Consider the following 16,348-nt stretch of genomic DNA (forward strand, 5'->3'; position numbering starts at 1 on the left):
AAACACATTAAATTAAATCTTGAACTATGTTCCCACAGATGAGATTGGGATGCATAAAATCCTTTTCCAAGTGTTAATTGTTCCAATCAGAAAAAGGACAGGACTAGGATAACATTTCTGGCTTAAATAGCTGATCAACAAGGCTTGTCATTTAGGGAATGAGTATATTTGAGACACTCCTTTTTGGATCAGGCTAATTGTTTCTACAATGCATTGCAAAACACGGCATTTCAAAAAAGAACATCAAGGATACAGGAGTATTATAATTGTGCAGAAAATGACAATATTTCCACATGTATTTATTGAGAAATACTAAAGATATACACATTTTGTACAAGCTTTCAATATTAATTTACAATTTCTTAAATAATATTATCCCTAGATAAAATCATGATTTACATTACACAGGTCCTTGGCTTTAAAAGTTCCATAAGGCTGCTATTGCTGGGCATTCAAATGCAATATTGGCTCATGTCAGTTATGCTTCACGCTAAAGTACTAAATACCGCATTGATTCAAGCATTTAAACGTGGCTCCAACCCTTCTCCCTGCAATCCAAAATGAAAATCACATCTAAAATCGAAATGGACACAGCCCCATATTTTTCAATATACAGAAAGATTTAGATTGGGTTCTGTTGCTCAACCTATTTGAAGAGCAAATTTACTTTGAATTGCAACTTTTTACAATTATGTTTGGTTTATAATATTTCAGTTGGTCCTAATTAAGATGTTACCCTATTAGAGAATTTGCCAACGTATTTTACTTATTTAAATCTGCTCCAATTGCTACCATTATTTGGGAAGTATGACTAAAAAAACCCTCCAACTATTAAAAATGATCTGTACAGGGACAAAAAAAATTCTCTCCAAACAACTGGAGCAGTGGTGGGTTGCCCCAGTTCGGACCGGTTTGCAAGAACCGGTAATAAAACCGGCGGGAGGTTCTGCCCACTGACCTGGACGTCATCAGAGGTGATCTGCGCATGTGCAGAAGCTTCTGCACATGCGCAAAAGAGCAAGTGTGCGCGCTCAGGTGTGATGCACACCGGTAGTAAAGGTAAGTAGAACCCACCCCTGAACTGGAGGCAGACAATGGAAAGCCATGGATAGGTTTGTCACAGCAAGGAACAGTTGATGCACTATGCCAAAAGCTAATGAAAAGGGGAGAAAGGACGACATATTAAGTCCTAAAGGAAGAGATTGTGTGGAAAAATGTAGAAAACTATCTACATATTTAATTTTTCCATTTCACTATAGTAGTTTATTGATTTGAACCCTTTATCCATTATTACTTTGTACTTCTCTTAAAACTAAATTGTGCTGTTCTTCTATCTCAAGCCCTATATTTAAAGTGCTTCATATTTAAGTGCCGTTTCTGTTCAAATTGGTACAGCAATTGCAAAGCATAATATTCAGAATATTTTGTTTTAAGTGCACAACTATTTAACAAACATTGTGCATATGTGCATATGCACACAGGTAGATGTGAGAGAAAAAGCTATAAAAATACCAATGGCAATCCAAATTATTATTTTTTTTAAAAAAAAATCTAGAATAACATTCTCTTACTTGTTCTGCAATTATTTTGACCATTCTCAAATGCCAAAATCAGGTCAATTTAATTCGCCTCAAATTTTAATTCAGCAGCAATGTCCTGTTTTTCTCCATTATCATTTTTGTAAGGAATCACGTAAAAGGTCAGTATTTGACACAGCTTATTTCTGCATCTAAAAGTTTGGCAATTATGATCCTTGTTATTATGGATGGGATTTCATAATTTTTTATCAAAACATTAATGGATACAATAATAATAGAGCAATGTTTAACATACTCAAATGAAAAGCAAAATAAACAAAGGTGAGCGTGTCAATTGAAAACACTGTAATATCTCAACTCTACATCATTGCCAAATAAACTTGTACTGTACTGTACAGTAGTATCGTTCTGTCATTTTGATAAAACACCTTCCATTTATATTTTTACAGAATATCTTGAAACTATTGAGGAACACCTTTATAAGTTTAATTAGATTAAAATACACATTGTTCAATGATTCATAGATATTTTTTATTATAATCCGAAACCAGAGATAAGGGCTTATGAATTTTCACCTTAAGTAACTAAAATATGTGACAAGTATAAAATTGGTTGGATGGCTTGCAGACTTTATGAATATTTTATGGACATTTTTAACCTATTTATTTCTAAATATCCAAAGATGACCAAAAAACATTTCTATATTAACAAGTTGATACAATAATTTTCAGTGGGCCTTTGGGCAAATAAAACAAGTTTAAAGTAACAAGTTTGAAAAAATAAAACATTTGCTGCTTTAAAAATAATCGCAAGTGGAATTGTGAGAAACACCATCTCTAAGCTCTTTTAAACTAGAATGAATTTTATTAATGGGGAGGATAGCACAGAAAAGAAATTCACTTCAACTGATAATAGGTTCTATATTCATATTGTAGATCAATTCATATCTGAACACTATTATTTTGTGCATTCCCAAGATATAAATGTTAACTATCTTAGTCTTAGTACTCATCAAAGGATCTTACCTCTGAAACAATGAACATTTCATTCCAGAGTGCATTTTGTATTCTGTAAGGCAAAAATGGCACCTGTGTTTTTCCATTATTAAATCTCTGAATTTTGCAAGGATTTTCACTCGGCCAATAATGGTACAGGTAGGCCTAGTTTACCAGCTCCTTGCAGTGACTGCTCAATATTTTTATGACAGCCTGAGAAAAGAGATTTATGACTTGTTCTTCATATTTGCGGCTGTTGCAGCATTCCTGTTACTAGACTGCAATTTGGGCATTCGGCAACAGGTGTACATTTGCAACGGTTATTTAATCACTATTTGTGGCTGTCACAGCTAGCTTTTAACAAATCAATGGGGAAGCTGGCTGATAGCTGAAAGTCACAGTCGTCGCATGTAATGGTTATGGGGACTTGCTTAATGACCGCAGTTCATTTGTTAAGTTGGGCACAATCACCTGATGTTTCATTCTAACCTGCTTAGAAACATCTAAGCTGCTTAGATTCACAGCTGCCACCAGACCTAGTCGTGATTGGTAAATAAGAACTACCTGTACACTGTAGAGATCCACTGTCCCATCACACAAATGGTTACAGAAAAATGTGGTAACAAAGGGCCAATTCTCAGTTTTATCTTCCTTCATGTTCTTATCTATGCTCAAGGTGTTTCAGATTTTTTAAACTCTTGTGTTCATGTTTTTTAGTTTGATTTGCTCACAGCTAATTAATTGGGAAGCCCATTCTCTTTGTCAACTGGTAACTGCCCTTCAGCCACATGTGCAAAGCATAACTGCAACAGCCATTAATTACATCAAGAGGCTGCTTGCTACCCTGTTCTTAAATACTACCCAGGCTCATTCCTTTCCTCCCCTCCTACAAGGCTTACCCACAAATTACACATCATTAGAAAAATCACAGACTGATCATTGAATTGAAATGAACAACTTGTGGCATCTAGACAGGGGAGAATCTGGCCCTAAGAAAGGTGTACAAGGCAGTTAAAGAGGAAAATATTACAAAATGGACTTTAAAAATAAAAACAGTACAGGTAGTCCTCGACTTATGACCCCAATTTCTGTTGCTGAGACATCTGTTAAGTGAGTATTGCCACATTTTAGGACCTTTCTTGCCACAATTGTTAAGTGAATCACTACAGTTGTTAAGGTAGTAGTACGGTCATTGAATGAATCTGGCTTCCTCATTGACTTTTCTTGACAGAAGGTTGCAAAAGGGGCTCATATGACCCTGGGATAATGCAGCCATCATAAATATGAGTCATTTGTCAAGCATCTGAATTTTGATCATGGGAATGCTGCAACAGTCATTAAGTGTGAAAAACAGTCATAAGTCACTTTTTTCAGTGCTATTGTAAGTTTGAATGGTCACTAAATGAGCTGTTGTAAGTCAAGGACTACCTGTGAAACAGAGCATTAAAATAAACACAGTGGAATTACAACCACCCATCCATCTCACATTAGAAGTCCTTAGAAGTTAGAAGGAACAAAAGTACTCTTGTTGTCCACATCAAAGTCACAGCTTGTTTAAATTCTTGGGGAGGGAAGATTCTAAAGTGGGTGGGGTCTTACCACAGACAGGATAGCATATGCTGTCCACCTCCTTTGTAACAAATGACTTGTACATTATTATTATGCAAACACAAGATCAAAATAATATGCAGGGCTGAATCTACACATTCAAATAATTGTTTGATTTTGACTTCATATATTGTATGAATCAAACCAATTCTGGTTTATTCAAGAACCCATAATATAGTGCAATGTTAGAAAAGCCATTGCTGCAAATAAATGTAAGCATAGTTACCGTATTTTTTGGAGTAGAAGACGCTCCGATGTAGAAGACGCACATTAGTTTTTGGGGAGGAAAAAAAGAAAAAAATTTTTTTGCCTCTGCCTACCAGCATCCATAGGTATTCATCTGGCTAGTGTCCTTGCAGCAAACAGTAAACAGCCTGGTGAGTTTCAGCATGTTATCGCAGCCTGATTCAGCAAGAGCAGCTGATTGGTGGTTGGATCTGCCTACCGGAATACCACCAATCATCTGTTCCAGGCTGCGGGGATCGCCACAGCTCATTGCCACCTCTGCGCATTGTGTTTTTGGCCTATGCACCCCCCATTTTTGGCCTCTGCATGTGACGTTTTTGGCCCATTCCAGGTGGCAGGGATCACTGCTGCCACCGATCCCCACCAAATGGAACTGCCCGAAAACACAATGCACGGAGGCCAAAAATGGGGCGTGTGGAGGCTGAAAATGCAACAGAGAGAGGCCGAAAATGCAATGCGCGGAGGCAACGATCAGCGACAATGTGCTGTGGCAATCCCCGCAGCCTGGAACGGGTCTAAAATGGAGCGTGCAGAGACTGAAAATGCAATGCACGGAGGCGGAAAATGACTGAACGGTGGGGGCCAGCAGGTAGGTGGGGCTTCGGCAATATAAGATGCATAGATATTTCCACCCACGTTTTGGGGGCGGGCGGGTGCATCTTATACTCTGAAAAATATGGTAAAATACATAGGAAAAACTAACCAGAGAGGAACATTTCACTGAGATTCATGCTAACCTATAGCTACAAAATCAGTTACAACAGATTTAAGTGCTGGTAGAAACTCATTAACTGAAAGGATCTTTTTGACTGGACCACATAATGGGCAATTTATAGATTACAGTTTTCTTTACTTGACAATGTTAGGAAAATATTACTGTTCATCTAGTAATCTTTTTGTTTGTCTACTGCAGAGGTGTCAAACTCAAGGCCCGTGGGCTGGATCTGGCCCGCAATGTAGTTGGATCCAGCTCGCTGGGCTGTCCTGGTCTACCCAATGTGAACAGGAAACATGCCAGCAATTTGGGGAGTGGCATCAAGGTGAGCACACCCACTCGGTTGGCCACACCCACCCGGTTGGCCCCGCCTGGTCCCTGAGGTCAACCACAGCCCTGATGAGGCCCTCAATGAAATTGAGTTTGACATCCCTGGTCTATTGTATTTTTTTGTTGCAGAAAAAACTAGCAATTCCTTTTCTTTTTTTGATTTAGCCGTTTTCTTTTACTTAAACTTTCATTGGACCACATTCAGCCATGTTTATATGTACCTTACTGAATGTTAAATATACTACATTGTAATTTGATACTAGGTCAATAGGTAAAAGTAGCCAGTTATTTTTTTTTACACATATACCATAAAACTCATAAATTAAACTCATTGTAGCACAAGTTATCCATGTGTATAATTTTTTTTAAATGCAAAAATTAAGAAAAATTGTCAAATAATTTGTCATGTTAACTATTTTCTCAGAATACCGAACCTTTTGACATTTTTTAAAAAAATTTTTTGCATACAATCAGTGGAATTATTAAGAATCTAAATAAAAACGCTAACTTTCAGTTATATATTTTTTTCTCTTACTGCAACAAACACTTAAACTGCTTTTATGCAGTACTGATTAATTGAATTTGAAATTTGGTCATGTCAAAAATTATCACAAAGATTTATCTTATCTACATAATTTTAAATCAATGTTACACTGTAACACACAAACAAGATCTTGTCATTTAAGGCACAACACATCATTATGCACATTCTGTCTGCCAAGTTTATAAAAGAGACAATTATTATTATATACCCCCTTCCCACACACCTCCAAAAACAAAACAAAACAATATAATAAATTGCATCCACTTCCAAAGTCAGTTGCTAATGTTACAGTAAATTATTTTCATTAATAATTTACACCTATTACGGATTGAGACAGGACTGCCATTGTATAGTCCAAGTGCATCCCAATTCTCTGGGTCAGGTAGGTAGCCTAAAGTCTGATTCAAACCTCCGTGCTGAGAATATATCCCATTGTGAGGAATGTTGTTGAATACCACCTTTGTCATTCACAAAATGCATTCATTCTTCACCTTCTCTTTGACTATTGCAAACCTTGTTCACTCTGGCTAGGGCTCATTTGGTGTGTACCAGCAACCATTTTTCTAGTTCTTTAATCATCAAAATGCTGAATATATAAGACCATGTAGAGAATCCTTATGTCGTATTAAAACGTGTGTTTCCATTCGGTGATCTGAATTCTTTGCAATGGAATCCATATATTGCTCTTTTCTTTTTAAGACGATAATATGTGTGAAGCCAGAGGCACCATATCCAAAGTAAAAAAACAACAACAATCAGTGTACTTTGAAATATGTATATAAAAAAAGAAGAGTTACAAATACTCTAATTCCAATGCTTGGTGTAGAGCCAGGAGGTCGGACTGGGTAGATATTCTCCAGAAAGGCATGTTATGCTGCATTAATTAGGGGGGGGAGAGAGAGAGAAGGCAAGAAGAATGAACAATATATCTATCATACACATCACATATTTTCTTTTTATATATTATGATTATCCTTATTTTTCTTAGTAAGACACAGACAAGAAAATAAAACAAAGCAAATGTCCAAATAGATCTGGAAAAACATACAAAAAGCTGCATAAGCACCTTAATAAATTCAACTTTATTTATTTATTTTTAATTCTGTTCAATTGCATCTGTTTCTGAGATTCTCTAGATCAGTCCTTGTAGTTTTCTTGGCTTGGCAAAGTTTTTCAGAAGTGGTTTGCCATTGCCTTCTTCCTAGGGCTGAGAGAAAATCAAGAGCCTTGATAGTACAGGGGTTTAGTGCATCCTGTTATTAACACAGCTGCCTGCAATTTCTGCTGGTTCGAATCTCTCCAAGGCTCAAGGTTGACTCAGCCTTCCATCCTTTCTAAGGTAGGTGAAATGAGGACCCAGTTTGTGGGGGCAATAAGCTGACTTTGTATAAAATATACAAAAGAATGAAGGCTATTGCTTAACGCATTGTAAGCCGCCCTGAGTCTCCGGAGAAGGGCGGCATATAAATCAAATTAAAAAAAATAAAAAATAAAAAAAAATGACTGGCCCAAGGTCACCCAACTTAGGTGGGGGGACTAGAACTCAAAAGTCTTCCAGTTTCTAGCTTGATGCCTTAACTACTACACCAAATTGTTACTCCAACTTTATTTACCAAGAATATGTTAGGAATAATAGTTTATATTTCAAAGAAGTAAATTTAGTAGCAATCAAGTATGTAATAATCTTCATTACAAAATATATTTTGTATAATACAGGGAGAATCCAAGATGTATAAAATATTATGACTTTTACTATATCACTGCGCTTAGTTTTAATTTATAACTATCATGCCTTGTGATTTCTTCAGAAAGTACAATGCTTTCAAATACAGGCAAATGAACGTACCAAACATTTAATTTTAGTGTTTGCTTTCAGTTTAACCTTTACAATACAGCACATTTCTCTCTGAGCAGTGATTGCTCAGAATATGCCCCCAAATTGAACCTATACTTCTGCCTATATGGGAGATACACCCCCTCCCCTGGTATTAGTTATGTATGGAATTAAATTGCTGTCATGTATTAATCTTTCCTTGAAAGCAATATAGTCACTTAGACTATATAATTCAATATTCAAAACGTCTACTATGATTACCAAGTATCAGTCTTACTCCAGTGAATTTAGGAAAGCAATCTCTTATGAGGAATACACCCTTTCTACAATTAAAAACATTGCAGAAGTTCATGAGCATGTCTGTTAATAAAGTTTAATAACTTTATTTTTACTGACTGCAGATCTATTTGAAGAATTTGCCTTCTTTTTTAAAAAAAAAAATCTACAAATGTTCATGCACACAACAGGTAAAGTTAGAAGGAAGCATGCCAACTCTAAAATAATCAATCACCCAGTTTCCTGAATAGGCTACCAGACATTCTCAACACCGTATTGCATCTATAAGGCAACCATTTGGAACCAGAACCACAACTAAAGTTGCAACTATAAGAAAACCAAGAAATAATGTCTATTTATTTATTTTATATATAAAATCTCCTCCAACTCTAAGATCGCTCTAGATCAGGTGTGTCTAACCGCAGCCCTGGTCAGGTAATAATGCAGCCCAACAAGATCATAAACTTTTAACATTATTATGAGATTGATGTACATTAACTATATCATATTTTTTAAGTGTTTTTAAGTGTTTTGTTTATTGTTTTTAATTAATGGGGCCAAATTTATATATGTATATTTTAACTGTATTTTAATATTTGTACTTGATGTTTTTACTTGGCTGTTCACCGCCCTGAGTCCTCAGGGAGAAGGGCGGTATACAAATTCAAAATAAAATAAAAAATAAAATAAAATAAAATATATTTTATATGTGGTCCAAGACACATCCTCTTCATACATTATGGCCCAGGCAAGACAAAAGGTTGGACACTCATGCTCTAGATGCAGTATATCTGAATGTATATGTTTTCTCCACTTTGCTTATATTTATTCTGAAGTATAAAATATGTTGAAGTACAGTAAATTTCCTGCTAGATTTCTTTAAGGACAATGTTTACTGGGCACTTATATGATCATAAATTACTTTAATAATCAAGTATATAGTGCTGAAATCTTCTATATGACTGTTTTGCTCTAAACGCAAAGTGTTCCAAGGTTTAATGTTCAATTTAATAGAAATCACAGTTCTCTAAATGTAAATGAGGAATAGATACAGCTGTGCCTGTCTCGAGAATGAAATCAATTCAAATTTTAATCAATTTGAGCATACGCACCAAAGACAAATTCCTTGTGTGTCCAATCACACTTGGCCAATAAAGAATTCTATTCTATTCTATTCTATTCTATTCTATTCTATTCTATTCTATTCTATTCTATTCTATTCTATTCTATTCTATTCTATTCTATTCTATTCTATTCTATTCTATTCTATTCTACTCTACTCTACTCTACTCTACTCTACTCTACTCTACTCTACTCTACTTCTTAAAATATATTTATAGCTTACCCTCTGAAATAAATAGCTTTTGGCATTTTTTTCCTTTTTAGATTTGTAACAAGATCAATGTGCTTTTTCGATTATATGACACAAAATACATTTTTCTGGGCCTTGCAAATCCACGCTATGTGTTTAATTTCCTTAGAGTTAGTTTTTTTTTAAAAAAAATATCTATAATCAGTATATATTTTATTTAATTTCCATATCTTTCCCATCCTCATAAAGCCTGTACTTGAATCCAAATGGTTTGATTATGTCTTACTTAAGATCTTGGCATGTGAAATAATTTGACAATGTGCCATACTAACAGAAATACAAACAAAATAAGCTTGCGTAAATATTACAGTGTAAATATCACACCAACATTTCATGAAACAAGTTACCTTTTTTGCTGCCTGTTCTTCTTCTACACCATCCCCAATTACAACATATACTACTTTTCTGCCAAACCTTTGCATTATTCGTTCAAAGCAACTTTCTTTTCCTGGAAGATAAATGAGATAAGTGTTCAGAGAGAAGTTACCTGGTTAGCTGCATGCTCTTCATCTCGGCCATCTCCAATCACAACATAAGTTATGTTAGTGCCAAACCTGGACACTACACGCTCAAAACAGCTTTCTTTTCCTGAAAAATAATGCACTATTTATTTGAGCTCTCAAAAAAGAAATATCACAGTGATCTCTAAAAAGGCATTATACAAAAAATAAATAAATAAATCATACACTAGACAAGCCTTTCATAATATTGGTGCTGTTTTAATTAATTTTCTGTTACAGCTCAATGGAAACTCAGGAAAGCTAATATTTGGTATGCTAAGACAACATGCAAGGTGTCCTGCTAGAATCCTAACAAAGCATATATTTTTTTTTGTTCCTCTGGACATAAATAACCAGGTTGTCTGTTCTCCCCTAATCTGGGTATCTCAAAACCTGCACTTCTTTTCTTAAAGTAGCACTTTTTATTTTCAAAGTTCAACATTTTGAAGTTTGAAATTTTCCATCCTCGGATAAGGTCAACTGTTTCTGAATAAGGATGTTGTGAGTCAATGAAGCATGCAAAGCATTTTTAAAAAGGTGTACCACAATATGCAGGTGTATGAACAAAACATATCTCTTCAAATCATCAAAGCAGCTGTATATTTATACAGATGCTTTGAAAGCCATTCAAGCATGCAGTCACTTTGCTTTAGAAATAGTTGTGCCTTGCAAAAAAGAGAGCTTATTATAATGAGAATACATGTTTGTAAAGTACCTCTTTCAAATGCTTGAATAGCCTTACTAATGATAATAGTGGGGTTGGTACATCCAAAAATGTGTGTGTGTGTAACTAGGAATCTCACTCTAGTTATCTAACTCTTTTTATATAGTTTCTACATACAATTCTTACAAGTGGTGAAATTTGTTAACTGAACTGAAGTGCTATTAGTAGATTAGAAGACATTTGGAAACCATCAGCAAACTATGTAAATTGAAAAGAATTGAGCTACATACCTATTTTAGTTGCACTGTAAATATTTTCAATAGGAAAAACACCTCCTAAACTATACAGAAGCACTTTTGCTAGGGCCGGTACAAGTTGAGTTGTTGTTACCAAGACATTTACACAGTTACTCCTATAGAGAAAGACAGAGTATACATCTGCATAATGATAAAACAAATTAGCTACAGATCAGCCATCAATTACTACTTCAATTATTACTGCAGTAATAATAAATATTTCAATATTCTGTACATTGCAAATTTCATGATTGTGATAATCCATAGATAAACACACACCTTCAACTGAGTTTCTAAATTCATAGAATATGAACTACTTTATGAATGGAAAAACAGCCTTTTTGTCTGAGATAACATTTTCATTTATCACTTTTTGAATTTACAAAGAAATCAACATAATTTTTACAGGCTATACAATTTATAGAGTATGATTGCTGGATCGGCGAATAGCCTGGCTTGTACAGTACTCCTTGATTTACTACAGCAAAATTCTGAGACCAGAATTTCCATTGCTAAGTGATGCACTCTGGAGGAGTCCCCAAAGGGCAGAGGGATTGGGAGAAAGCAGGCAGGTGGTGGAAACTTATCCCAGTGATGTGTGACCTCTCCTGCTGTCTTCCCAAGTGACTTCCTAGGGAAGGTTGCAAATATCAATCATGTGATCATCAGGCACTGCAACCAGTCAGAAATACGATCCACTTGCCAAGCTTCTGGATCACAATCACATATTTGGTGGGGTGCTCAGATGGTTGGAACTCTGAGAAATAGTTGTCACCACTATTTGTTCAGTGCCATTGTAACTTTGAATGGTCGCTGAACAAATAACCCACTTATCTCTTATATAATGTGAAGGTGATATTGTAAGTAGAACATTAGGCATTGAGGTTGTCCCCAACCTGTAGGTTGGAGACTACCTCAATGCCTAATGTCCTACTTACAATGTCACCTTCACATTATATAAGGGATAGGTGGGTATTCTGTTGGCCAGGGGATGCCTTTGGAATATTCTTCTTACCAAATGCCTTTGATGTTGAGTGTAGTGAGTCAGTAAACACTCATCACTCCCTCTAACCATTCTAATCTATTTTCAAGGGGCAGCCATGCTTCCACACCAAAGATGGTGTTGCAGTAATCCTCTATTTTTATTTTCTAAGAAAGCCTAAGGGCCCTGGATGCATTCCTGTTAATAAAGAGAATACTAGCTGTTAGCATTTTACCATCCATTTATTTTTTGATTAAAACAGAAATAAAAAATGCCAGGTCAAAAAATGCATGAAGCCTAATGGGTTTTCAAAACACATCTGCAGGAAATTGAATGCCTACAAGTATCTTGTTGTCCGCTCTTGCCTTTAATATTGTTTTGCTTCTGCAATATAATATTTTTTTTTAAAAAAATAAGTTTGTACTCACCTTGTACTAATAATTGATAATGATTTAAGTGCATTGGTCAGCCAGGAGTCAGTGAGAGCTTCAATCTCTGCTCTTAACTGTAGCCATGCATCTCTTTTTGCAGGGCCAAGAAGTCCTGATTCATAAAGGAAAAAGTTCTTAAAAGTGCATTCTGTTTAACAGGAATTATAGTCTCATGTTAATTTAGACCAATAACATATTTTTCTACAAAAATATTTCAGTTCACTTGCTTGTAAATATAAAAGAGAGCAGAGTAGAGCAGAACAGAATAAAATAGAATAGCTTTATTGGCCAAGTGTGATTAGACATACAAGAAATTTGTCTCTGGTGCATATTACTACTTCTAAGTTGCTTAATAATACACATTAATGGTTATTTTGTTCCAGAAGCAGTCCAAAAGGTGGTAGTTCATTCATTTGTTCATTCGCTCACTCACTCATTCACTGGTCGCCCATTTTACCATAAGGTACTCTGTGGCTTATAGTCATAAGCCATTTAAATCTACAAAAGTCTATTTTTGTTTAAATCTACATTAAAACAAAAATAAAAATAAATTAAGAACTGAAGAAGCTTCTTGGATGAGAAGAGACACTTCTTCAAGGACAATCAAAGAAAGTCCAGTTGCCCTAAGTTTAAAATCTAAGGACATATGGGGAGGGTAGCGGCAGAATGGGTGGTAGGTGGGATCTGCTGTTACTTGATCAACCACCTCCACTGTGCTGTTCTTCCATTGGGGGCCCAGGTCAATTGGCAGAACCAGGAATTTAGGGCCTTACAAAAGGATAGGAGGGTTGGGGCCAGCCTCACATCAGGGGGTAAGATGTTCCATGCACTACATGGGGCAGGACATTAGGAGAAAGCCAAGGCCACTGATGGCCCCTGCGGGAAGGCACGTGAGTTGAAGGAAGACAGTATTGTAGGAGGATGCCTTGAATGGGAAGCCAGTCCTTGCTGCTGAGATTAGGGAAGTTTGGAACAAGTAGCTGACTGAGCAAGAGCAGAAAAGGCCTTGCGAAGATTAAGGGATGGACTGGTGGGTTGGCTGGATTCAACTGTACTGAATGCTGAGGGAAAAAAGGAATGGGAAGCTAATGAGAAAACCGGCCTTGAAATATAACATGCAGGATTGATTGGCAGTGGTGTTACTAATGGCTGAGATGAGAAAGGGAAGATGCTGGGAAGTTTGTGAACAAGCACATAGGATGTGTCATGCCTGGATGTCAATGAAGGGTCCTTGGTGCTTTCTGAGCTTGGTTGTTTTCTTGCAGACGTCTCCTTAACAAACTAAGTAACATCATCAGTGTAGTAGAGAGTGCGGTTTGCTCTCATTTTACATCCTAGTGGCTTGCCCTGTCAGTATTGATGGGAGTGGCCTTAGTGGTTCTTTGTTTGGGCTGTTTACTGTTAGCTTGTTTGGTGGTTCCTTGATTGGGGCGTTGTTTGCTTCTTGATTGTTAAGTGTAATGTTAATCTTGGTGTTAATCACTGCTCATCTGCATGACGAGCTTCATCTGGGTGATGATCATTTTGGATGTCAATGATAATAGTGACTAAAAGGAGGAAAGGGGGGCGGGAAACAGCAGGTCTTCAGAAGACAGGGGGGCAAAAAAGCCAGTGAGTTATCCCATAATGGTCACAGTGATGGTGACTGAGATGAGAAAGAAAAAGAAAGAACTAGAAGATGAGGAGATAAGATGGGCTGGTAAGGTGAGCTATGTTGGAGAAACTGAGGAGATGGTAGTCCATCTTGTCCTATTTATCCAATAATATCACAAAAGGTGTTGTCAGGGTTTGTTGTTTCATTTGAAACTGAAACACCTCAAAACATAAAGGATTTTGGATTTGCTGAACAGGGATTGTCCACTGGTTATAGAGATTTTCTAAAACTATGCATATTCTAAATGTGCTCTCTCCCTTTCTTCTCCTCTAATATCCCTTTTCTGCCTAAACATAGGTATTCTGTGTCTCTTCACTATTTTCTGACACTACTGCACATTCTTTCTTTTATACATCCTTCTAATTGCTTATTCTCTGCTCACTTTTCTCCCATTCCCAGGCAACAGCAGACATAAAAACACCTTGTTTTTAAATCAGAAAATGAGTTGTGTCTGTTGTCCAATAAAATGCCTATGCATAGCCACAGTCATGCTCTAAAATATGCCACATATAATTCCTTAAGGAAATGTGAATTTTGTCCTTCACAACCCCATAGGTTGGGAATCTGTGCTTAATCTTGAACCCTGGTTATAATATGCATAACATATAAGTCACATCTAAAATATTATTTACATTGGAGGACATGTGAAGAATAATGCTTTTGAATGGTACTCTACATTAATAATACGGGTAGTCCTTATCTAGCCACCACAATTGGGTCTGGCAACTCAAATAAAATTGTTATTAAATGAAACCGTGACTGTGCTTATGGTCTTACTTCAGCTTTCCTTTGCTTTACAGATCTGTGAAGGTCATACATACAAGGATTAGTCATAAAATTATTTTTTCTTCTTTGACTTAACTGCAAACAGTCACTGTACAAAGCAGTCACTACATATACATCTGTATCTACATATACATATACTACAGATACATCTGTAATGAAAATCCAGAATATACAAAGCTACAACTATACCAGTTGAGTATACCAGAGGAAACTATACCAGACCAATTTTTCTAGGAAGATTCTCTTCAAAGGCACAGAAGACTATTTTAATTTGGGATGAAAAGCTAAAATGACTAATTGTCATCTAAATTAACAAATGCAAGGGGAGCTGAAGAAACCTGCAATTTAAGCTCCAAACTTCAATCAGAATAGAACTGGAAGGTATCTTGGAGGTCTTGTAGTCCAACCTCCTGCTCAAGTAGGAGATCCTATACAATTTGAGACAAGTGGCTGTCCAGTCTCTTCTTAAAAACCTCCAATGATGAAGATGCAGGCACTACTCAGGTGACACTGGGGATACAGATAAACCTCCAAGAGGCCTCAACGACTCTCTAAAAGAATGCAAATGAGCAGCTGTCTGCAAGGAATATACCGTAAATTCTTTCATTCCCCACCATACAGTCAGAGCTGAAGAAGCTTCTTGGATGAGAAGCAAAATGTCTTCAAAGAAAAACAAGAAAGTCCAGCTGCCTCTTGAAAAAGCACCTTGGGACAATCATGACCTGGATGACTGAGAATATCCATAGACATTTACTCCAATGACAAAGCACCCATAACTTCTGAAGGCAAGCTGTTCCACTGGTTAATTATTCTCATCTTTAGGAAGTTTCTATTTAATTCCAGGTTGCTTCTCTCCTTGATTAGTTTCCATCCAGTGTTTCTTGTTTGCCTTCTGGTGCTTAGGAAAATAAGTTGATCCCTTCTTCTTTGTGGCAGCTCCTCAAATATTGGAATACTGCTATCATATCACCCTTCATCCTTCTTTTCTCTAAACTAGCCATACCCAGTTCCTGCAACCATTCTTCATACGTTTTAGTCTTCAGGCCTTTAATCATCCTAGCTGCTCTTCTCCGCGCTTTTTCCAAAGCCTCAACATCTTCTTTGTAATGTGGTGACCAAAACTGGATGCAATATTCCAGGTATTACACAACTTGTTAATGAAAGACTGTAAATTGTTTCTCCTTTTTCTTCATCCACTTTTCTTCACAAAATTTCCAAACCACCCATGGTTATTTTGTATAATTTTGTATTATTATGTATTATTATTATTATGCATTATTATTATGTATTATTTATATTTTACATTATAAATAATTATTTTCAGAAGACTACAAGATTGATCTTAATGTCATATTGAAAAAAATCCCTCTTACCTCCTACATTGTTTTTATAAGTATTATATAATTCTTTGACTCTTCTGTAACGGAATGCCAGCTTCCTCATCCAGTCAACTCCTCCTCTTACACCTGTTGGCAGACAAAGGTTTGCACTACTTGCAGCTGCATGGAAGCCATCAGTTGCAAAACTGTAGGTACTGCAAACACCCAAAATATGCAAAAGTGAATACTATTTCTTCC

At 36.2% G+C, this 16,348-nt stretch overlaps 1 protein-coding gene across 2 annotated transcripts in view; it reads right to left on the minus strand.

Annotated features, from left to right (window-relative positions):
- Nucleotides 1–6,741: 6,741 nt before the first annotated feature.
- Nucleotides 6,742–16,348, minus strand: part of EYA4 (EYA transcriptional coactivator and phosphatase 4) — a 109,140-nt gene continuing 99,533 nt past the window's right edge. For both annotated transcript variants that reach the window (XM_070952510.1, XM_070952517.1), the window contains exons 16-20: nucleotides 16,145–16,305; nucleotides 12,329–12,443; nucleotides 10,913–11,034; nucleotides 9,806–9,906; nucleotides 6,742–6,850 (exon numbers count right to left, since the gene is read on the minus strand). In XM_070952510.1, coding sequence (XP_070808611.1) covers nucleotides 6,770–6,850; nucleotides 9,806–9,906; nucleotides 10,913–11,034; nucleotides 12,329–12,443; nucleotides 16,145–16,305 — 580 coding nt within the window. In that variant the 3' untranslated portion in view covers nucleotides 6,742–6,769. The remainder of the gene's footprint in view (nucleotides 6,851–9,805; nucleotides 9,907–10,912; nucleotides 11,035–12,328; nucleotides 12,444–16,144; nucleotides 16,306–16,348) is intronic.

The sequence above is a fragment of the Pituophis catenifer genome, unplaced genomic scaffold (genome assembly GCF_029215685.1).
Source record: "Pituophis catenifer annectens isolate HBS135680 unplaced genomic scaffold, rPitCat1.0.hap2 SCAF_1, whole genome shotgun sequence".
Taxonomy (NCBI): domain Eukaryota; kingdom Metazoa; phylum Chordata; class Lepidosauria; order Squamata; family Colubridae; genus Pituophis; species Pituophis catenifer.